At 35.9% G+C, this 24,952-nt stretch overlaps 1 protein-coding gene across 25 annotated transcripts in view; it reads left to right on the top strand.

Moving 5' to 3' along the window:
- Nucleotides 1–23,669, top strand: part of NRXN1 (neurexin 1) — a 1,006,580-nt gene extending 982,911 nt beyond the window's left edge. For 16 of the 25 annotated variants that reach the window (XM_070429185.1, XM_070429193.1, XM_070429191.1 and 13 more), the window contains 2 exons: nt 2,518–2,605; nt 20,397–23,669. In XM_070429185.1, the coding sequence (XP_070285286.1) occupies nt 2,518–2,605; nt 20,397–20,704 (396 nt within the window). In that variant the 3' untranslated portion in view covers nt 20,705–23,669. The remainder of the gene's footprint in view (nt 1–2,517; nt 2,606–20,396) is intronic. The other 9 variants (XM_070429195.1, XM_070429182.1, XM_070429200.1 and 6 more) reach the window with 1 other exon arrangement.
- Nucleotides 23,670–24,952: the final 1,283 nt, after the last annotated feature.

Here is a 24,952-nt window from a genome sequence, read left to right as displayed (position 1 = left end):
ATTTTGATTACATATTAACATGAGATCTTACATGTATAATTCACACATACAACTTCCAGTTTAATATCTAAAATTATATTATTTATAAATATAGCACAAAAATCTATTTGGTTCTACATTTGTGAAATATAGCAATATTGATAATATTGCCACTTTTTATGAACATTACAATGTGGTCCTATTTTAGGTCTTTGTGTACTAATTTAATTCTTACAATAGGAACTATTATGTTGTCCAGTTTTTCAGGTGAGAAAAACAAAATGCAGGATAGTTGATAAACTTCTAAATCAGAGTGTCCCAGCTTCTGCACTATTGGCATTTTGGGAGGACTGTCACGTGCCTTTTAGGACATTCAGCAGCATTCCTGGTTTCTACCTCTTAGATGCCAATGACAGCTGACACCCTCCACCCCAGTTGTGTCAATATGTAATGTCTCCAGACATTGCCAAATGTCCCACAGGCAGCGGGGTGGGGGAATGGGTCGACATCACTGCTGGGGTAAGAAGCAGGAGATTGAATAATTTACTCACATCCCCCTATCAATAACAAAAAAAAAAAAATAGCACCCCTACACTGATTGCATTAATGTAGTTAACAGTCCTCAAGGAACATGAGAAATACTCTTGTAACCCTGAAATTAATTTTAAAGAGTATCCACTGTGGTTTAGAAAAAAGTATCTTTGTATTTGAAATTAGCTCCATAAAAAGCAAGTGATCTGCTCTGGGGCAAATGGGAACAATTGGCCTGCAAGACCTCATAATCCAATAACTTGTTATCAAGCCAGTTTGGATGTTAGCCTGCAGGACATGCTTGTGCCAAAAAGAGGATTTTTTTTCCCCTTTAAAGCTAACTTTAATGAAAGATACCTGTGTAAGGATCACACCAATTGCTGGTAGTCATCACTAACATGAACAGTTACAACTCAAGGAAAACTGATATTTTGAACTTGGTCTTTTAAAATAACAGCGGCAAAATGAATGAATCCAGTCTCCTAATTGTCTCAGAAGAATTGAGAGCAGAATAATATGAAGCCATCTCACGATGCTATCTAAATGCTTGCATTTAATTGAAGTTATATTAAAGAAGAATTAGCATCTGAACAAGTTCTTTATTCTTAATTAAAGCTCCTGCACTTAAAAGATTTTTAAGCCTCATATTTTGTCACAAAAGTGCATCATCCCTTGTCTCCATTTTTCAAAATGGCACAATTTTCTTGACATTTATTTATGCTTTAATCTTGGACTGTATTAGTTACTGTTTTAATGAAAACAAGTCATATTACATTTTGGCCTTTTAAAAAATTGTAAGATTTATATTATTTTTTTATTTGTAGTAAGTTGCAACTGAGATAACGTATTAGTTTCAGGTGTACAACATAATGATCACCACAATAAGTCCAGTTAACATGCTTCACTATACATAGCTACAGCCTAGGTTAATTCCACTTTTAAATAAGGATTTCATTAATGTTGCAGTTCTGAGTATTGTCTAAACAATTATAATCTCCTTAATCCTTAGCCGATGTAATGAGATATGTTCCTTCTTGTACCTTGCATTCTCTCTGTGCTGCCATTAGCCAGATCTGATGCAAACCTCACAGTCTCCGTGCAGTAACTGTGCTGAGTTTACTGCTGCTTGTAAGTGGCAGTAAAGAACAACCTCCAGTGCTTGTAAATGAGTTGATTATGTGACTAACTGCTAGGATTTACACACTCTGCTTTTTATTACAGTGAGTGTTGTCTTTTTTGCTGTAAGTGCAATGAAGCAACGAGAATGTCACAAAGACAATCGACACCTCTTTCCTACTTATTGTAAAATACCACCCCCTCACCCAAATATGATTTTCACTTATCATGACACCTTAATGATAAAAAGAACAATGGGGACGTGGTACCTGCTACCGAATTGTAACAAAAACAAAAATTCAGTATAAAATCTAAACATAATTTTTTTTTAAATACCTTAAGTAGATTGTATTTGCTTCCTTTTTTCACATCAGTGAAACATATCCTGTTTCCTAGTAAGGGCAAGCTCTAGCACAAAGATTCATCAAACTCTACCTGGCCATGAATGTAAAAGGTTATAGCTATTCTGCTTTTAGGAAGCCAAGTACAAGTATAGCATCAAACCTACTGATGCATACATTGTGGCACTCCAGAGCTGCCATAAACTCCAAATCATCTGTTTCTGTCAGGCTGCTTTAAACCTGGATGCTACTGTGTGCAGCTTCTCCATGCTGTTGAATGGGTGGGTGTCTATAGAGTTGGCTATCACCATTTCCATGCCTTCCTGTAAAATAAGCTATAACTGTGTTTTCACACGCAACTTCCATGAGAGATCTAGAGAAGGTTGAAAAAAAATGTAAGCTCTGTGTCTTTGGGAAGGGAAATAGGTACTGAATTTTGTTTCTCAATGTATCAGGTAAACACACGCGTATTTCACTTGTCAATGAGACAAAGATGAGAAGCTCTGTTGGGATCCTTTAAAGTAATCGACTGAATGTGCTTTTTTTACAGACCACAGATGACATCCTTGTGGCCTCAGCAGAGTGTCCCAGCGATGACGAGGACATTGACCCCTGTGAGCCGAGCTCAGGTGGGTTAGGTTAGTCGACTTTTTTTCTTACTTTCTTTGCTTACTCTAAATCTTCGTTGCATGCTATAGTTCTTAGAAAAACCTTGCATTTATATCTAAACATCCATCCTATTACACAAGGCCTTGTTGAGAGATACGGGTTATTGCTTTTACATGTTTATTGAAAAAGAATTAAAAACAAAACCCACCAAGATTGTGTATTTCAGAAAGAGCAGTGGGGATAGAACACAAGGCTGCGACTTTACTGTTCACATTCCCTTAACTCACAACGTAATTTTTGTTGTATAACGTTATCATGGGCTTTCCTTTGGTCACCTATAGCAAAATTGCCAGCTATAAAATTGCAGTGCATTGTGGAAAATTGTTTGACCTTTCTACTGACAAAAAGTACCCACCACTCACTCTACCAGCAAATTATCTTAAGTGAAATATTTCTGAATTTCAAAAGTGAGACTGTTATGGCAGTGGTAAAACAAACAGCAGGTACAGTCTTTGCTGTATGTAATAGAGAGCATTTGAGTCTTGCCATGTCACCCTAAAATTCAAGCTGGTGCATTTTAACTCAAGTCGATGCATAATTTCTCCTCCTCTTCTGTGATAGGGTGTGGCTGACCAACACAAACCCTGTTTCCATCCAGCCCTGTACCCTTTCCTCTCCTTTTTGTTAGCTGTGGGCCTAGAAAATTAGTCCCAGCCTGGATTTCATGTCAGATATTCATAATACCAACAACGGGGCCTTTCCAGCGTTTCTTAAAATTCAGTCATTGTCTTGTTTAGGTTACCAAAAGGAGTAAGGCAGATCTGAGCTAACCACGATCAGCTAACTTATCATCTATGTCACCTAGAAAGAACCCCAGAAAAACGTCATGTCACAATACAACAACTCAATTGCCTTGTTGTGAAGAATATCATTTTGAAGTAAATCTACTCATTCTGATATTTGAATTTTTACAAGGTGGTTCAGGATGCATGTCTTGCCTTTCCTTTTGAACATCACTACCTCCCATTGATTTTAGCTTCGGACTCTAAGCTCTTAGAAAAGCTACTGACAGCCAGTGAGGAGCAGAAGGTTTGGGAGAGCTAGTCTTGTGTGTTCGTGTCCTCCCTCCTCTACCTGCACCTCCCCCATCAAAATGCTCAGCCTGCAGAATCTTCTTTCATGTACAGTTATTAGCATTCTGATGAGCATCCGTTCCATTCCTCCAGAGTATTGTTCTTTGTAACCATCCTGTTTGGGTTATCTGGACAGCGTCCCTTTGTGATGCCTTCCTGGGCCCTTTGCCAAGATCCTGCCTTTGTTTTCATTTGTATTCTCTATTTCTATATATCATATAACAAAGAAAGAAGTTGCTTTTTAAATATATTATATCAGTCCCATCTTTTTTCTCTCCCTCCCTCAGATTTCATCTTTCCCCATTTCTCCTATTCTCACCTACCCAACCAGGAAATTCTCTTTGTATCTTCTGAGATCTTCCAGCATAGGTTGTTCATCAAACAAAGTCAGGTGTTTGGTTGTGTTCATATTTGTTTTCCTGATTCACATTTTCTAGAGAGCAGCCCATTTTTTAGCATGTTCCACTGTATTAATAAAGCACTGAAAACAGTTCAAATTCCTACTAATTACACTACTTGCTGCATTTCCTTCCTCTGTCCTGACTCTTTTTGCCAAGTGAGTAGAGTCTATCAACCTCTTATATGGAGTCCTCACCTTGGGTATCTAGTAAACTTCATTGTGAGAACCCTAATTGCATTTAAAATTGTCACATTTTTTCTTCTTATTGAGCACAGGTACATGATCAAAATCTTCTCGCTTTTGTTTATAGGTCATACTAACCATTCCTTATAGACTCAGTTATCGTCTCTTTCTCCAGGATTGAGGGTTTCAGAGGGCGGGGAGGAGGAGAGAAAGAGAGATTATGCTTTTGTCATCCTCCTGTCCTTTTTATTCACGTGAGTTTTGTCAGTTGTGTTCAACAGTCTAGCACAACGGAAAGTGGGAAGCAGCTTGCTAATAGCCATATGCCAGATAATCTTTCTGCTCTTGTTTTCTTTATCACACTTCACACTATGTGAAAGGATCTTGTTTATCTGTGCATTACCTGTTCATGAATGCATAGCTTGCATCTCCCCACAAGTAGGGCAGCTCCATGAAGCAGAAACCCTGTTTGCCTTGTTCCATGCATGGATCTGTTGTGTAAATTTTGTTCTACTGCAATAAAGGCTCTTGTCAGGTATACAAAACCAACAGCTACTGCCTCTATCTGATGACACCTATTTCAAGACTCTTGTACCAAGCCTCGTTTAACTTTTCATCCTCTTCCTCCGCATTTTTTCTCCCCGTACTCTCCCGTTTTCAATTAATCAGTTCCTCTTAAGGCTTAAACTCCAAATGTGGTTGCTCCAATGGGATCATTTGCCTTAGACTTTTCTTGTGACCTTACCTGTTCTTGAAAGTGTCTCCATACTATATTCCATGAGTGCTTTCTCTTTCTATATTACATTTTGTAAGTGAGATCTCTTTTCTACTTGACTTGTTCTGTCCAATTACCGATGACTTTGTATGCCCAACTTTCATAATTCCTGTACTTTGCTCTTTTGGTAGAATTGGCTCTTTTTCTGTGACATCTTCCTATGAGATTCTTAGTTTATATATTTCCCAAGTATTTTTCTTTAATGCTCTGCAAATATGAATGTTGTTCTATTATAGAATGCCCCTCCTGCAAGCCCTTTTTTCTTAATGTACTGGTTTTCTTAAATATATTTTTTTTGCTTGCATTTTATCTTGAATACAAGTATAAAATAACATGTGCAAAAACTGTACTTGTTGATATTGTTAGATTTTGGATAATGTTTGATAAAGCTAAAAATCATTTCAGATTATCAGCAGGTCATGTTTTAGAAAACTGACTTTTTAGAACAATTACATATTGAGTTATTCAGAAATGAGTTGTATCTGCTATGCACTTTTGCTCCTCCTAAAGCAAAGAAAAGCAAGCTGATATTTTTGTTTAAAAAGTGCAGGATAACTTCTACAGGTGGGTTGCACACTAATGTCTTTCACACTCCCTGAATATTTACATAATAGAGTTCTCTGATCTCCCTGATCCACAGCCCCTTCAAATATCTTCTTCTCTGAAAATGTGCTATGTTCATTACTTAGGCACCTTTCTAGGGCTATTAATGAAACAGGGAAAATCTGGCATATTCTTGAATAGAGTAAATATGCCTTCTAGCGAGTGTTTGATCAATTTGAATTACCATGTGGTTCCCTTCAGAACTCTTAATGAAGAGGGAAGTTGTATATGTGGTAGATTATCAGTTTCACCATTGATAAAATAGTATTGAGTCCTCCTGTGCACCCACTGCTCTGTTAAGCTCTGGGAGCAAAAATAGGAAGTTCTTATTCAATTTCACATTCTACAAACGGACATCTTTCATTCTACTCTGAATGCATTCTCAATTAATCTTCATGATCACCAGGTTCTTCATCTTTAACATTAAAATATCACCTATTTTTCAGGTTATTGCAGGAATTAAAACTAATATTTAAGGCACCTGCTGCAATCCCTGGCATAAAGTGAAGCATAAATGGTGGTTCTTCTTTTTCTCAGTTTAGCAATATAGAAAGAATATTCAACCTACATTTTCCCTTTTACAAAGTGCTGTTACTTTTCTGACTGAAAATCGGTGGACAAATGATGAGCCACTCTGGCCTCCTGATGGGAACTGTACATGTTGAAACTAGATCAGGGACAACCCCCTGTGTGGGAACACTTGGAACTCAGTTATCCTTGGTTGCGGCCATATTGTCCTGCGTGGTTAGCATTGGAAAATACCTTCACATTGGTATAAACAGTGTTTAGAATATGGCAGGGTGACTATGCAATTCAGGAAGTCTAACTGAATCATCACTCTTAGCTGAGAGGTAGAAATTGGAAGCAGCCATTGGGAACTAGATCACATTTCCCAAAATGCCTCCTTTCAGCTGCCTGGACATGTGACAAGCAGATAGCTTTTCCCTCAGCCTACAGATATGGTTATTAGATTAAATGAATTAATATATAGAAAGCATGTTGTAGAACAGTGCCTTGCTTATAATAAGTGCTATATGACTATTTGCTGTCATTACGATTTGTATTAAATACATATTTTCCAAGACATTTTTTCACGTGAACATACTTTAGTTTGTAAAGCTTTGAAATCTTATGTTTTAGATTTACTTAGTAAATTGACAAAATGACAACATTGCAAACCAGTTAAGTTTCAAGGTGACCCTTAATAATGTCAGTATGTTAGTTTTGAAATCCTTTTCTGAAAACTCAAGAAATTTGGAAAGGTGATTTTTATGTTGATATTTGAGACAGTAAATGAAGATTATGACCCCCTTTGGTGAGATCTTCCTAATTGAATAACTCTACTTTGTCTATATTGCAAAGAGAACAGGATCAGCTTCCAGTTTCCTGGGAACCCTATTTAGGAAAAATAATTTCCCCTTTTATTTGTAATGCTGAGCATATCCTGTCCACACTCTTTCTGTATGTATGTGTGGGAAGGCGGGGAGGGGGGGGCTAGCTAATAGAATATTGGGCCACCTCCAAATCAATCAAATCTTTGTCAAACGAGAAAAAAGAAAGCTCTATTGAATAATAATTTTAAAAGCTGGGTAGTTATAGCAGAAGAAAAGGATTATCATTTTTGTGACAATATTTTCAGCATAAGTTGAACCAGTAGGGATGAGCTAGTCAGTACAGACCCTCAAAGGATAACTGTTGATTGCTCATCACTTGTTCAAAATGATCTGGGTTCAAGTTAAATGAGTAATAATAGGCCACAATAACAACTAGCACTTAGTGAAGATTTATTCTCTTTGTTATTGCTCTTAGTACTTGACGAACATACTACTTCATTATTTTTCATATTTCATAAGTTTGTTAGAAAATTCAGGCATAGCACAAAAATAAGATTATTTTTTTAAATGTTCACTTAAATTTAAAAGGTCCTTTGCATGTATTACTATTCATTAGGCTAAATTTGCTGCAATTACCATGCAGTTTTACAGTGTGCTATTTTGAGAAAAGATCAAAGGATTTCTATTGAACTGAACCCATTAACCACATTAGCAGTGAAAATATGTATATTAAATGAGGTGCATCTTTTCATTAAATAAGTAATCACAATCATTTAAGGAATATTTCACTTATTAGATCATATTTTTAGAGCCTGATTAGGGGCTAATTTTGTGCAACATTTAAAATTGAGGTATTTATTATGTGATTATTCAAAAACAAGTTTAATTAGCCCCTAATAGTCAACACATTGCGGTTAAAATGGTGAATTTTGAGCTGTAGCCAGAAAAACAACAGTAATGAGTGCTCCATTTTTTGAGACATCTAGAGCATCTCCTTAGCACCAGGCCGGAGTCAGTGCCAAGGACTTAGCTAATGGTATAAGTGCAGGACCAGGCAGCTGGAGTTGGGGCACTGATAGGATTGTTGGATTTCAGTGTCTGACATGCTGATGGAGAAATTGGTGTTTTTTGTTTTGTTTTTTTTTTTCAATGTAAATTTAATTATCTAGAAAGCAAACAAAAATGATCACTGTATGGTTAAAATACAAGAAAGTCATTTTAGACATCATTTGCACTCCCCCCCCCCCCCCCCCCGCGCCGTTTTTCTGAGAGCAGTAATGTCAAAACAAAAATTACATTGGACAAAGAGGCCAGAACTCAAAAAAAAAAAAAAAAAAAAAAAAGACGGGAGAGCTTAAAGAGCTGCATTGGAGAGTTCAGAGACTATCTTTGGTAATTGGCTTCACCCAAAGTCAAAGTAAACCTTCTATATCTTCATGACTGGAGGTACTTCTACAACTTGGAGCAAAGCTCCCTAAGGTGGGCTCCAACGTTCCCACAGAAACGAGGATCTGGGAAATGCAAATTAAAGCCACAATGAGATCTCACATGTCAGATAGTTATCATCAGTATACAAACAACTGTTGGTGAGAAAAGGGAACACTCATGCACGGTTGGTAAGATTGTAAATTGGTTCAGCCACCATGGAATATAGGATAGAGGCTCCTAAAAAATTAGAAGTACCATATGATCCAGCTATTTCACTTCTGCACATTTATCTGAAGAAATTCAAAACACTAGTTCGGAAAGATATATGCACCCCTATGTTCATTGCAGCATTATTTACAATAGTCAAGATAGAGAAGCAACCTCAATGTTCATCAATAAATGAATAAAGAAGTAGTAGTATATACATACAGTGGAATGTTACCCAGCCATAAAAAAGAATGAAATATTGCCATTTGTGACATGGATGGTCTTAGAGGGTATTATTCAGAAATAAATCAGACAAATGCCATATGATTTCACTTATATGTGAAGTCTAAAAAAACAAACTCAGACACAGAAAGTAAATTGATGGTTATCAGATGGGAGAGTTGTTGATGGGATGGATGGAAAAAATGTAAAGGGATTAAGAAGTACAGATTGCCAGTTATAAAAACACCCACAGGAATGAAAAGTACAGCATAGGGACTCTAGTCAATAATATTGCAATAACTACATATAGAGTCAAATAAACACTAGACTTATAGGAGTAATCACTTCATAATGCATATAAATATCTAATCACTAGATTGTACACCTGAAATTAGTACAATGTTATATGTCAATTCTAAGTGAAAAGTAAATAAAAAGGAATACTTTATTAAGTTGCCAGGTTAAAAGAGGATGTATTAAAGCTGCCAATATAGCCAAGACCATCAATCAAACTTTTAAAATTAGTAGAAAGAGAAGTACTACCATTGCCATACCTATGAGCACACTAATTTTACATTTCATTTAAGCAAACCTTAGAAGTCAGAGTTCACATCACAGTTCATCCAGTTGCCATGTAATTGGAAACAAAGCATTGCACCTCTATTTTTTGGCATCTATAAAATGGCATCAATAATGTTAAATACTCATGATATTGTTGTGGTGATAAAAGAGAATGCATGTAGAGCAGTTAGCTTTGAGTCGGCCACACATAACCTTCAATAATATAAATTATCTTTTAATGGCAGTACCAGACAACTGAGTAAGCCATATCATAAAGTGAAATAAACCTGCATCTCAGGGAAGGAAGGAAAACGTTAGTATTTGGCCCTTTAGCATCTAAGTTTTAAAGACTATTTTTGAATTCTATCAGCATAAAACTTTTCTCAGTAGCCACTAGGAAACTAACAAGACAAGAGCTAGTTTCTGCTAGAGAAATAGAGGTTGCTAGGATGGGAAGAGGGTACATATCATCTACTATCCTTATTTCTGGAGGAAAAAAAAATGCAGGTCTCTGCCACACAGTGCTTTTAAGAAAAGGATGATTAGCTTTCCTGCCTGTTCTTATAATCTGCTTCCCCTTCCTCCTCCAACATTCAGGAACACGTTGGGCAGCTTGGCTTAACGGGGCTTACCCACCACACACCCTTCCCCCATGATGGATGGCTTGCCTTCCATAGTTCCCAATTCTAGGCTTAACACGATTCCTTCTAATGGGCTCAGTGGGGAAGCTGTCTCATCTTTCACCTCAGCTATTGCACTTTCCCCAGAAAGAATGTGATCTTTCTCCAACAAAAGAAAATTGAGACAGCAATAGCTTCCTGACAGGAATATAAAAACCATCACCCGAAGTGAGTAGACCCAGTTTTAAAATCAGGAAAACTGTGCACTGCCTCCTTACCCAGAATGACCTGGACCCTTGCAATTTCCTCCAGGGTACACCATGCAAGTCCAGAGCAGGTGAAAGGGGACGGAAAAGAGAAGTGACCTAACAATTTTAGAAATACACCCTAAAACCTAAACAGTACTTATTATTTCCAAGATAATAAGCTATGCTTTCAATTATTACCAAAGAGTGGTCTCAGGTGATTGATTTCATGAGACCTAAAAACCTAACAGATCATAAAATTTTGAAAGAGGAAGAGGTATAATTCACTCCATTCATAGGTACCAGAGAGCACCGATCTGTAAAGATAGAATGTTTCGCAGATCAACAGAAACAAGCTCCATACGCAGCATGACAATTAATGGCCTGAATCATGTGCTGCAATGTAAATGGCCGTTTGCCACCTGAATTCACAGGGCCTCCGTGCATGAGAGGAAAGTCCCTGAATACAGTGACCCCCGTGGGGATAATGTTCTTCATGGCCCTGTCACAATGGACTGAGCCATGGCGTGCAGTACATATTGCAGAATTGTCTACTTGTTGGAACAGCTGGTGATTCAATACCTTTTGTGTGGCAGACACAAGGAAAATAATTGGACCATCACTGTTTTTTCCATAGCACTTTCACATTGATTGTCCTACCTGGTCTGATCCTCACAAAGACCCTGGGAGGTAAATAATGTATGGCCCTTATGTTGCTGATGAAAACATGGTAGCAGAGGATAATGAGTTGCTATGGGTCAACTCAGCAAGTTTGCTGCCATGCCTAGAATAGAACCTAATGTCTGATATGCTTCCTACCCCTGGCTTTCCTAAGATTCTGCGGGAATGCAAACTTCTTTACTGGAAAGAAAGGGCGGATAGATGGCAGGAGGTACAATGGAGTGTAGCTGGAAAGGGTACAACTAGAAAAGAGGCCTAAAGTTCTCAATTCTACAGAAAAGGATAAAATTGGGAATATTAATAAATCATTCTGCAGTCATAAATGCAGATGCATTGAATGTCTAAAACTAGAACAGACGTACCCAAGTTGTAATTTCCGCTGTGCCATTTATGAAGCCTAGATAACATAACCTCTCTGAGACTCATTTCCCTTTCCTATAAAGGAGTGATAACACCTGTATCATGGTGTTATGAAGAATAAATTAGATGATTTGTGTGAAGTGCACAGAGCCTACCATATAATAATAATTCCATAAAGGTAACAGTTGTTAACTAAATAAGATAAGAAAATGCACTGAGTCAGAAGTTATAATAGCCATGTTGAATATCACTTGACAATTAAATCATGTGAAAATATATCTACTAAGGGTAAATCCTTGCAATATTTGGGAGAAAGTTAAGAAAGAGAGTTTTGATAATCCAATATATTTAAGTAACTTAACCCCAAGGTATTGTGAAATCTTTCCTGGAGGTTTTCAAAAAGTCTGACATAAATTATGCGGGGTGGAGAGAGGTGACTGTTGCTACTTCTGTCAGATAATTGGAAGGAATGGTGCATTATTCACATGTGTGTGCCTACAACACACACATACACTCTCCTATTAACCTAGCTATAATCATTGTGCTGCCACTTTTGTCTTCCTATAATCAGGTTCCCCAAAATTACTGGTTTAGCATTTGAGGATTCCTTTGAATTAATCCCCTGGATTTGTGTAAAGATTGATTGGTAAGCTTTCTATACGTAAAAATGTGAATTGCATCTTAAGAAAAGTGATTTCTGGGTGTATGCATTTCTGGGTATTTTAGTCAATGAGTTTCCAGCAAAAAACACTATTTTGCTATGCAAGAGTTTAGTGGATTGGAAATGAGTAATGGAGAGTGTCTTCTACATTTCAAAATATAGCTCTTCTCCCATTTTCTAAAATCTAATACATTTTGATGAAACACACACAAGACTCTCCAGGCTCCCTAACTTTGAAACGGATTTTCTCAATTATTGCCTATATGGTTTTCCTCCTGTTTGACAATTATGGAAAGTTTGACCTGACTGATGATGCCCTTTTCAAATTTATCACTCTAAGCTCAGCAGGAATAAAAAGTACCCTAGAAACTTCAGCTACTCTGCTGAATTTGAGAAAAGAGTTCCAAGTTAGTTCCCAACTATTTGCGGTGCTGTGAGTGTCAGATGATGTTGATGTAAATAAGACACCAGAATGACTCAAACTAAAGGCTACTAACTTGGCTGACTTTAAATTAAAAAAAAAAGATGAAATATTGCCATTCACACCATGGATGGATCTTGAGAGTATCATGCTAAACAATATAAGTCAGACAAAGGACAAGAACCATATGATTTCACTTACACATGGAAATGAAACAAAGCAAGAACAAACCAAACAAACTCATAGGCACAGACAACAGTGTGGTGGTTACTAGAGGGGAAGGGAGGAGAGGGAGAAGACAAAGAGGGTAAAGGTGTTCAAATATATGATGACAGAAGAGAATAGACTTTGGGTGGTGAGCATACAATGCAATATGATGTATTATAGAACTGTACACCTGAAACTTATACAGTATTATAACAAATGTTACCCTAATAACTTTAATTAAAAATTGACTTAGTCATTGCAATTAAGCTCATATTACTTGGAGACATAGGGAAATAAATGCAGATATGATATTTGCATTGATGCACATTCATCTCCATTCACCTAAGCACAGGAAAGGTGATTTCTGATTTAATTATATAAATGTCACATTTAATTTCTTTTGTTGAAGATATTTAGGAGGTGGGAGTTAGGAAGGTAAAGAGATAATGCAATGTTACTGCCAGTTTCTTGCCCAGTTGCTTATTACTATAACTAAAACCTTGAAACCAAATTTCTTTCACATTTTCTTAATAGTTGCATTCATCCCAGTCTATTCCGGAAAATTTATAAACTTAGAAAAATCTCTTCCCCTGATCAGTCAGAAAACATATTTTGCAGTTAGTGTGTACTATCTTCATTAGATGTAGGAAGGTGGGGGGCGGGTAGAAATAGAGTCACTGGAAACTATCAAAGACTAGCAATCTTGTCTGGAAGAGAAGAAACAGCCCAACAGAAATAAAACATAAGTCTTCTTGGTTCTGTTCTTACTAGCTCATGTCTTCCTTTTTCAGAAATCCTTAGTGACCTTTCAGGGTTCACTAGAGCCTTGATCATTCTCCTTAAGTATTTCCCCAAAGCCCTTGTATTCATAGTTCTTTACTTTCTAAATCCTCCCACTTTATTGTCTCTCTTACTACCCAATTTTTATGTCTCCATGTGCTATTGAATTTTTTAAATTTAAAATTGTTTTCTTAGGTTTTCTGTTTTATTTCCAATATACCATAAGTTTTTTTTAATGTCTTTAAGACTTACATAGAAACTCTAATTCTTTTTGATTCAGTAAAAAATACACTATTTGCCCTTTGCAACCAGAAATCCTAAAATCCCATGACCCTATGGCTTCCCCCAGAGATGAGGGATATGTGTTTCTCTACTAGTTTCAATGCGCCCAAAGTCACCCAAGGTGTGTGTGTCCATTGCATTTTCTGTCTATGTGGTGCGCTCTGTCCTCCAGGCACTGGATGAGTTTTTCTGTGTCTAGCATGCAATATCTACATTTCTGGTGAAGATAATGCTCCCCTCAATCCCACAGTGGTGGCCTCTGCACTTCCCTTCAAACATGTGCCTGGTGGCTTTGAAAGTAACAGAGGAAAATATTAGACCCAGCAGCCATGGAGGTAGTAAGGGCTTATTGATTTCCAAGTTCTTTCTGAATCTCCAGTTTATTGGAAGGGCCAAGATGCTTCAGACATGTCCCCTCTCCAGCCTTTTGTCCTATCTGCAGGAGGGAACTTCAGAATGTTCAGGGCATGAGTGGAGTTGGCATGAAGGGAGGGATTTGACAGCATTCATCACCTCTCATAAAACCATAGTGTGTGTCGACATCAGTGCATGCCATAAAAAACATTGCTTACCTGATTTCTTGCAGCTGTGGTAATGTTGATATTTGTGCATGCCATATAAATATTTACCTACCTTCTTTCTTGCAACTGTGATATTTAAACACGTGTTCTTATAAGTGGTTGCATCGGAGTTTCTTTTGACCCAGGTTGTACTGAAGCACTAAAATGGAAAGAAGAAGAATAAACTTTATTTTCTGGAGAAAAAACTATACTAATCTCAATTCACAAACACCCCAGGAGCCTACAATTCCAATTTTCTTTTCACATTATTAATAAAACTGGATACTGGAAAAGTCAAATCTTTCCCCATAAATCTGAAACCATTTTCAAGGCTAGGCTAGAATTGTAATAACTTCCACATCTATTAAAACACAGTACAGAGCTCTGTTCTAATGAGATCATTTTAGGCAGCTCCTTTTCCTACATGGGATGGAGACAGAAATTTAAAATTGATTACTTTTAATTTAATCTTTGATAAAGATTACTGAAAGACTCTTAGTGAAAAAAAATTAAGTAAATGCATCTTACCAATAGTTTTTAAAAAGGATTATTGTGAGACAGGCTATCTAACAATTCCAGGTAGCAGAATGGCATATATATATATATATATATATATATATAGAGAGAGAGAGAGAGAGAGAGAGAGAGAGAGAATTATTTCTGAAGATTGGAAGTCTCTTACAATTTTTCATTAACGTTGAAAAGCTATATTTTCATTGCCATCAGTTTCTAGTGAAACTCTAGTTTCATTCTTGATATGACAAGGTCATGGTTGATGACATACCTATATACTAACAGTCTATATTGAAGAAATAAAATCAGCAATAAAAATTGCCTGGAAACTACAGTCTCGCGCTACAAAGCCAACTTTGGAAACAACATAAATATAATAAGATTACAGTGAAAGAACAGCTCATCCAAGTATACAAAGTAGTTTCATAAAAATGACAATTTGAGTGATAAAAAGAGCATCTTGTGGCATGGTTATTGCTTTGGTGAACTCATCAATGGAAATATAAGGTCCCACAATCATCCACCAAACCCTCATTCTATGTGACAGGAGTTAGGACTTTAAGCATCCTTTCTCATGCAGTGTTACAAAAACGTAAACCAAGAGCAATTATATTTAATAGCAATTTTCTATTGCTATGTTTCCAATCTCAGAAAGAACAGCTAAAGTGTGCTGAATGCTTTCCATTGCAAAGTGAAACCTCTTTGGAGAGATTCATTAATGTTCAAAAATTTACCTTTCATAATGCATAGTTATTTTAGAACTTCAGTTGAGAATCATTTTGCTAAGGAAATGTGGGCTTTATACTCCAGGTTTGGTTAAGACTAGAAACAAATAGTGACAAAGCAATAAATAAAGACTCTAGTAAAGCTTAATGGCTTAATGTGCTGCTCAGATCCCCGTCTTTTTTTTTTTTTTTTTACTTGATAATATTACTCCTTTTGATAAAGCATATAATTTTATTCTCTAAACAAATTTAGAAAGTTAAATTTTAAAGGAAAGCATGGCAGTATAAAACACAAAGCCCATGTCTGGTGAACAATCAATCTCATTGAGATGTTTTGGACAGTAAGGACTATTTTATATTGTGCTTTGAAATTAGGAATTTGGCACTTAGTTTTGTCACTCATTTAACACCTTGCTGAAGAATGCACTTACCCCAGAGGCAAAGAGTCCTGACCCCTACTGGCCTGACTTTCATTTACCTGAGAATGGGCAGGGACACACCCACTAAACACTCTGAAAGTCACACAGAAGAGGTAGAGAGGGGTACTAAGGAGGAAGAATAGAGAGCAGCATAGGTATGATGGCAGAAGAGCTGGGAAGAAATGAGACCTGTCACAAATAATTCTCTGCACTACAGCCTACTGTGTCTCTCAATCATGTTTGTCTTGTGGTGTTTGTTAACTGGACCTAAATTAGTTCCTACTTGGGGAAATGTTCTTTCACAGATACAGTGCCAGGGACTGTCAAAAAGAAAGAAAGAACATCTATTAGGACAATTTCTTTTCCTGTCATGGTAGTTTAAAATAATTATCTCAGCAAATTTAAGGATTAGTTAAAATTTTAAATATTTTAACATTTTTATGCAAAGCAACAAATACACCAAGGCACTGGGGTATTTCTTTTGCACCATGAATTATTATCTAATACGAATAAACTGGTTTTAGGGTTTAATGTGGAGATATGTTAATAACTATCCTAACACTGGAAAGGATATGCCTACCTAAGGAATGACAATATTAATTAGACAATGAAAAAAAAAAGAAAATTCATAGAGCTAGTGTAGAGGATTCTTAATAAACCTGGGCCAAAGCAGACCATGTGAAAAACTTCTAGAAACCATCAGGATCTTGCCAAATATTTGAGAGAGACAGAATTAAAAATCATTTTCATTTGCCCTTTAAGATAATGCTTTCTGTTCCCAGGAATATCTCCAAAGCATTTTGGCTGAAAAGTCTCTTACGTGAAAGAGGTTAAATTCCTGTGACAGCTCTCTGCCCTTGCCGGTGCAATGAATACCTTCTGACTCATTTAAGCAAAAATGCCAGCAAAACTCAAGTCTTCATATTGCCATTAAGGAATGCATATGTGCTTTCCCCACATGTAATAGACCTAAAGTGTACACAGCACCCCAGTGGATTCAGGGGTATATGGTGGTGGGCATTCTTCTGTAAAACAGGGATAAGGCAGAATTATGTGAGAAACCTTTAGTAAGTAAAAGCACCTATCGTTACAGTGTTCACATAAATTGTGTGTAAGTCATGATTTCACTATATGAATAGAACTATTAAAATTAGAAAATATAAATGGAACTAAATGTTTAGAATATATATACTCTCTTTCTTTTTTTATTGCTAGTGCCCTGGACTTTAACCAAAATACGTGTGCCACCACTGCTGCAGTTGAATACTTGCCTATTTCCAGTCACACTGAGTAGTACCTATGTGCCTGCCCATCATCAGTCCTATTGAAGTTTTCCATTGACCTGGGCTCCCTTTGCCTCTGTGCCTGATATAATGAATTGGCTACATTAGCTTAGTGTTACTTACATATCAGTCAAGTTTTGACCATTCAAGGCTCATTACTAATTCGCATGTATGCCATTCTTTTAGCTTCCCTCCATCTTTTTACCCTTTTTAAAAGTGTTCTCATCACATGTTGGGACAAAGAAAGGGTGAGGGAGTAAAAATAAATTGGAGCTCCTTTATTTCTTAACACTATTAGGGAAAAGATGTAGATTGCATTAATTATCTAAAATATCTTGATTTAGTTTATTATTGAGTTTAAAGGGAATGCAAAATTCACAAGCCCATGAAATTTAAGAAATTTTTATGGATTTCTTCTGGTTAAATTATTGTTTGCATTGTCATAAATGGTTAAAAGATGACTGCATTTCTTTTTTATGTAAAATTTTAACCAAATTATGTAAGAAGGCATTTAACTTTTTGAGCCATTTATACTATTCTCTACATTTAAATTAATGAAATTTCCCCATATACTTTTCAGTGATCATCAAAATAAACCACTAATGCCAATCAATACACGAAGCCACATTTATAATTCAAGAATATATGTGAATTTCTCTAGCCTTTTATTGCACATCTAGGAGAGATATCCCATTAACACTTTAGTGGGCTAGCTGGGCCTTTATTTACTATTATTAATACTTCTAAACTTAGAATAAAGGCCACTTAGCCTTCAAATTTGAAGCAGAAAAAAAAGGTTATTGAATAATCAATTAGATAAAAAGCAACTGCATATTCCAAGTAGGCCTATAAAATACCCGTGGTATTAATTTTTTAATGTTGACCCGAAGGGATAAAATTCCTTCATTGGGTTTGGTGTGTGTGTGTGTGTGTGTGTGTGTTTTATAGATTATTTAAAAAACATGACACTTAGAATCTTTATGTTCACATGGGTTACAGAGCTATTTTTAGGCCTATATGTGACTTAATCAACATTTTGTCTGGAATTGCTAAAAACACAAGTATTTCCCTTAAATACGAGGTCCTGTTCAAATGGCTATATGGCAAAATTGAAGCATTTGAGGCTTTTCTTAGGTCTTTGCAATCATATTCTAGTTTTAACATCAAATGGATGGTATGCTGCTTATGCTTTCATTGTGAAAATATATTAAAAGTATTTAAACAGATAAATTAAGATTAAAATTCTTGGATAAGATAGTTCACCAATAATACAGATTTCTGTGGGATATATATATATATATATATATATATATATATATATATTTTTCCCCCCCTTAGGAAAGAACATTTCAAATGAGCAGGTAGACAGTTGTCATTTAGTGAATGTTAGCAGCTGAGCTAATTGGCAGAGTTTGGCCAAGAAGACTGCATTTGAAAGAGAAAGTGCGGCCTTTGGTTGGTCAGGTGGTGACAGAGCTCCTGCAGTAGGTCCTGTTCTTCAGGGGAGGAAATTAATCTCCTGTCATCAAATGCTGTGGATTTCAGTCTTGGTCTCCTCCGCCTTGGCCACAGAAGCCATGCCAAGGCTTGCTCAGCGACATTGCCTGGTCCTTTGGAAAACAAGCAGTGACATACTCAACAAAGAAGTGTTCCGCCTGCTACATGTTGTCCCTCAGAACACAGCCTATCGCTGCTTTGAGACTGAAAGCCATGACTTTGTAAGTGACTATATTTGCAAGGCTTTGTTCAGAGAAGGAAAGGAAAATGACTGCAAGAAATTCACATGCAGACAGAAGAAATCTTGGTGACGTCTGAAAACGAAATTATAAAGCAGTCTAGAGTTACAGTTGGTGAATCAATCCCAGGAATAGGAACTTTTGTAGAAATATTACAAAAAAAATAATTACTACGTAATGTTGAATAGTAGTGATATAAAAGTCCAATCTCAGTCTTCAGTTATTCCATTTCTGCTGTGTGTATACATCCACATGCATACATATTTGCTATATATGCAATCTGGTGATGATTTAAATTCATTCTGCATAACTTACAAAGTTTTTAAAAAATTAACCCATTACATCTGTAAAGTAATGATTTTTTAAGACAAGGGAGAGGGTGAAGATTCAGAAAAAGAAAACAATTCATACAGAAAAATGACTAGCGTCAGAGAGAAGTAGGATGAAATCATCTCTCTATAATTCCTACTCTTTTAAATTCTTTCAACAAATTTTTAAGTGTATTATGTACAAGAAAAGAGTCACCTTCGCCTCCCTGATCTGTAAGCCAAATCGCAGGATGTTTCTCCCCATCTATAGTCAACTTCAGTGCCTGATGAGGCCTTGGGAAGACAGTGCGGCACCCAAAACCCATTTCCTGACCAAAGGAAGAGCTCTGTTACTCTTTATACTTTGGGAAGATTAAAAAGGGTTTTACCAGTTGAATAAAACAGGGCTAGCCAATCCTTTATTTATTGTCATCTATTAGGTACCAAGTTTTGACTCAAAACCAATATGGATGGTCTATAAAACTGAGGGGGAAAAAAATCATTTATTTTAATCTCTCAAATTTGGTTTTGGTGATCATTCAACTGCAACCAATGAATTAATTCCCATCCATCCATACAAATAAACCTCCAACAGAAAAAGGAATTAATTTTGTTTTAGTTTGTAAAGTTGTGACCAAAATCATACTTTTACTAGCAGATATTTAAATTATTCAAAATGTCTGAGTTATTTTCTTGTTCAATGCTATATTGAATACTGTAGGAGGCAATATGATTGCATAAAGAGTCCTAAATTTAGCTATCCTGATTCAGAGTCTCTAAGGGTTCTATATTAACATCAATTGGATTCTGAAATTGATACCCTCTAATATTTCAAGGTAGGGGCGTTATGATTTTATTTTCCATGCTGGGTTTATGGTTTTTCACCTAACACATCAACATGGCCCTTTGGGGCTGCACTTACAAGACCTTGTTAACAAAATTGATCTGTGAGAAAGAAAAGATGGCAACAAATCTCTCACCAAGTGCTTTGATTCATTGTCATCAATTTTTTAGTGACCCTGAGGCACAGGGATTCCACACTTCAGGGCAGCCTACTTTTTCTAAAGCAGTAGGTACTATTCCATTAGTCATGGAAATATAAGGTAACTGTTAGCATTCAAGGAACTCGATAATCACTGTGTGTGTGTTTTTTCTCTCCCCTCTTTCCTATAGCCAACCCAACCCGGGCAGGGGGCAGAGAGCCATACCCAGGCTCCGCAGAAGTCATCCGGGAGTCCAGCAGCACCACGGGCATGGTGGTAGGCATAGTAGCCGCTGCCGCCCTGTGCATCCTCATCCTCCTCTATGCCATGTACAAGTACAGAAACCGGGATGAAGGCTCATACCACGTGGACGAGAGTCGAAACTACATCAGTAACTCAGCACAGTCTAATGGGGCTGTCGTAAAGGAGAAACAACCCAGCAGTGCAAAGAGCGCCAACAAAAATAAGAAGAACAAGGATAAAGAGTATTACGTCTGATTCCAAGATCTTAAAAGGACCCTTGTATAGAAATAGTCTTCATTTTATCTGAGACATAATATAAACTTATTTACTTTCCTTTTTATGAAGCACATACAAAAGAAGACAGGGAATGCAATCAGGAAGGAAAGACTGTTTTTAAAAAATAAAAAAAAAATCAAGTATCTCATGCTCTTGTTTCTCCAAAAAACAGAAAAGTAAATAAAAAATTAAAAAACAGGGGCCAATAAATTCCCTAACATCCACAGTGTTTTCATTTACTCTGCCTGTCTTTATGTTGCTGGAACATTTCTAAAAGACAGTGATGACCGCACGCATTCATAAAGCAAAGGAGTATTACAACATCGAGGCACAACACAAAACACAACACACACAAAAGAAGCTACCTATGATCCTGGATTTAGCCAAAGTGCTAGCGCTTTCCCGAGAAGTCAGATAGTCCTGTTGCCAGAGAAGACTGTGGCATTTTGAGTGACTCGACCTGCAAATCCTTAAGAATTTGCTGCCTGGCGCAAATGGAGCAGTGGTTGGAATTTACATTTGAAGCAAAGTGCTGGCTTTTTTGAAGACTTGTGTAGGAACACATTCAAAAAGCCCCTTTATGATTGTGAGAGGGAAAAAAAAAGTATGGAGGCCTTATTTTCAACATTGTGAAATATAAGGCACATTATCACACTAAAATTTCAGAACAAAAACAAGAGGGCATAGATGCAATCATTGGGAAATTTTCATGCACGCTTAATATGTTACTACATATGTTTATATAAAATCCATCTCTGTGTGCTTTCTGGACTGTGGTTAAGTGACGTTTTATAGCCTGTTGTATAGAAAATGCAAAATATATCTCTGCTCTTCAGCCATTTTTGGTAAATTAAATGTTATAAGTGTTGCTAATTATAGGGAGTTTTATGACATTGGAGCAACAATTATTTCAGGGTTGTTTTTGATTTTTTTGGCCATCATTATAAATTGCCACAATTACTTACTTTTTAAAATAAAGTTAATGTAGTGTTTATTCTAAGAAAGATATGTATGAATGTATATAAAAAGATTCAGCTACATTTTTTCTTACATGTACAGCCTTCATTCTGTTGCAGTTAAGTTTTAGTATTTGTATGAAAGGTGTGAATTAGAAGGTAAAAGCTATACATATGTATCTTCTAATCTTTTTTCTTCCCAAAATACATTTCCACATACATTCACTATTCACAATCAAAGATGTACACACACAAACACACACACAAATTCAGAGTAATCCATCAGATATAATGAAAGACCCAAACATACAGATACTAACAAATATTTACTGACAAAATGAAAAGCAGGGAGGAAGATAGTTGTGCCAAGGTATTGACTACAAGTGGGGTGATTTGCTTCATTGAGATCATGGTCCTAAGAAACCCCAAGAAGATATTTCCCTAGTGAAATGGAACCTTTTCTTATCAAAATGAAAACCAATGATATCTAGATGCATGGATATAAACCATTAGGTGGGGAGGTGATGGAAGCAAAATTGGTTGATATACACCTTAATCTGATTGCTGCAATTGAAAACTTTATATTTTTTTTTTCTCTGAACCTAATGTGCATGATAAAGATTTTGGAAAGTAAACACTTTCTCAACTAAAAGTATTTTCAGGAATTTTTGATTCCCTACTTGTTGATTATTGACCATATTATTTTTGTGGTTTTACATATATATCATTAAATAGTTTTAATTTAACACATTAAATGGTAGGAAAAGTATAGGTTATACACTTGTTTTTGCATATTGTTTCAATGATGTTCAGAGCAATAAATTACCAATATGAGAAGGTAATGCAAAAGAAGTGCATTATTAGATTGGAAGGTGATGCCTCAGTATAAATTGATTGCATTACTTTAACATCTCCAAAAATGATATTAGATTTCAATGAAGAGAAGAAAACCGTTACAATTAGCTTTAATCAGCAAAGGCAAAAAATGCAAAACATCTTTTATAATACGTTAGTTGATGAATATAAAAAGCCAAGAAGTGGCCTGGATTTCAGACATACAGCACCTTAGAAACATAGCAAATCACCAATATCTATGGTTGCCAAGTAATTGTAAATGAAAAGTTATAAAGGCTTTTCATGACCCAGAAAGTAGAGGTATAAAACTAAAATTTCATATCCATTACTTGTGTTTCAGATTTTTTTTTTTCATTTGCTAGGTTAAAAATGTTCATGTTTTGTGTTTTCCCCCCCTCTCATTCAGTCTTACTCAGGGAAAGCCAGTGAAATAAGAGGGTAAATATAAAACCACTAATTTACATTTGAGGTTATAAAAAGAAATGGTTGCTTTTCCATTTGATCTATGGAACTTGACCTAGTTTCCACCTGGAAAGATTGAACTATGATAGAAAATCAATAATGGTATTTTTAAGCAGTATATCGATGAAGTAGTGTTGTTGTGGAATGATTCCAATGTTTCTTTCCAACATAAATTTTAAAATTTCATGCAGTGATGTAATCTTATATTGTCAGTAAAAATATTACTAATGCTATTGGCCTACACAAAATCTAGCATTTTTTTCCTTCTTTATTTTAAAGTGGAGAAAGAGAGGAACATGAGCTAGGGAGAGAAAAAGACATGAGTAAAATCTTCACACCAAAAGTATCAGGGTTCCATACACAGTTTGCAAATAATAGAGGATTTCACACTACCTGGCATAAATTTGATTACATCTCTAGACTAACTTTTCTGATTGAATCTGCTTCTTTTTTATCCATGTAATGTGTTGCCTTTTTTAAAAAAAAAAAACAAATATTACAATAATGTGTGATGTGGTCAAAGGCCACATGACCCACCCCTTCTAGTGCTCTGTGTGACTGGGTATCTAAGGGTTTTGTTTGTTTTGTTTTTTTGTTGCAAGGCCAATTTATCCATTATTGGAAATGCTAAGCAAGTGGAATTTACTGTTTTGTTAATAAAATATTTCTTAATACAACTGTGGATTTATTGATTTTTTAAAAAAGTATATGCGGCATCATCTGGGGACAAAATGACACAGAAAACTGCATTTGAAAAGAAAACCAATCCTGAGACAAGCAGAGGAAGAATATTGACCTGCTTTTCCTGGATTTTAATGTTTATCAAGCACCTCTAAAATCATAAACTTAGAGATACAGCCACGGAACATGTACCTTTGTTTACATCTGTTAATCTCCCTATGCGTGAAACCACAAACTCCCAGAAGTAGTTGAAAACAATGTAAAGGTGCTGATTTCCTGAATAGGGTTCTCTCTATACAGAGCAATGTAATTCAAGTTAAGTAAATCTATAATTAAATTCCAACACTCTCACTTACTAGCTACAAGTTACCTGATTTCTCTGTCTCCCTTTTCTCATTAGTAAAGCAATGGCAATAACACCAACCTCTTAGGGTAGTAAGGATAAAAAACTTAATGTGTCTAGCACGATTAACTGCAAAAACAAGGTGGTTACTTGCATCCTATTATTTTTCATAATAATACATTTGTGAAAACAAGTCAAAAATGTAAAAGTACAAAATGCAAGTGTGTAAAGAAATATACTTGTTCATATATATACATATATATGTGTATATATATATATATATTTATTTGTTTATATGTATACACATATATATATATATACTAGAGGCCCAATGAACAAAATTCATGCAAGAGTAGGCCAGCACCAGCTTCCCTCTGGCACCCAGACCTGGGCTTCCCTCACATCCCTGGCTTTGTCTGGTCTAATTAGCATATTGTGCTTTTATTATTATAGATATCCCATATTAAAAATATACACATATATATTTTTTGTTATGCTTTAGTCCATTAGTTGGCAAATGTTTGAAAATGCTGGCCTTTGAAAATAATCCTCTGACAGAAAAGCATGAGTGGTCTTTCCCTTCTCCCATAGTAAAAAATTTGAACATGAGAGCTTAACCCATATTTTACCATTTTATTTTAGACAAATTATTTATGTCTCAATATTAACTCATGACTTTTACATGTAATGGGGGAACAATCCACACTCTCTTAATGTCTAAATTAAAGGCTATATACTTTAACTTACCTTAAAAATGTACAAAATTTCAAAGATGATGACTTTATGTAATATATATTAGTAAACAGATGAAGGATTCTTGAACTGTGAAGCATACATCCTTAATGCCTAGTGATTAGGCATCAGGGGCTACTAACCTCTAACAATAGTTATAAAATAGTGGAGGAGTATTTCTTTGGACAGAAAGTGAAC

Source organism: Myotis yumanensis, unplaced genomic scaffold (genome assembly GCF_028538775.1).
Source record: "Myotis yumanensis isolate MYYU_CA2020_CCGP unplaced genomic scaffold, mMyoYum1.0.hap1 SCAF_11, whole genome shotgun sequence".
NCBI classification, from domain to species: domain Eukaryota; kingdom Metazoa; phylum Chordata; class Mammalia; order Chiroptera; family Vespertilionidae; genus Myotis; species Myotis yumanensis.
Note: the sequence above shows the minus strand (reverse complement) of the source record. Positions and strands in the feature narration are given on the sequence as shown.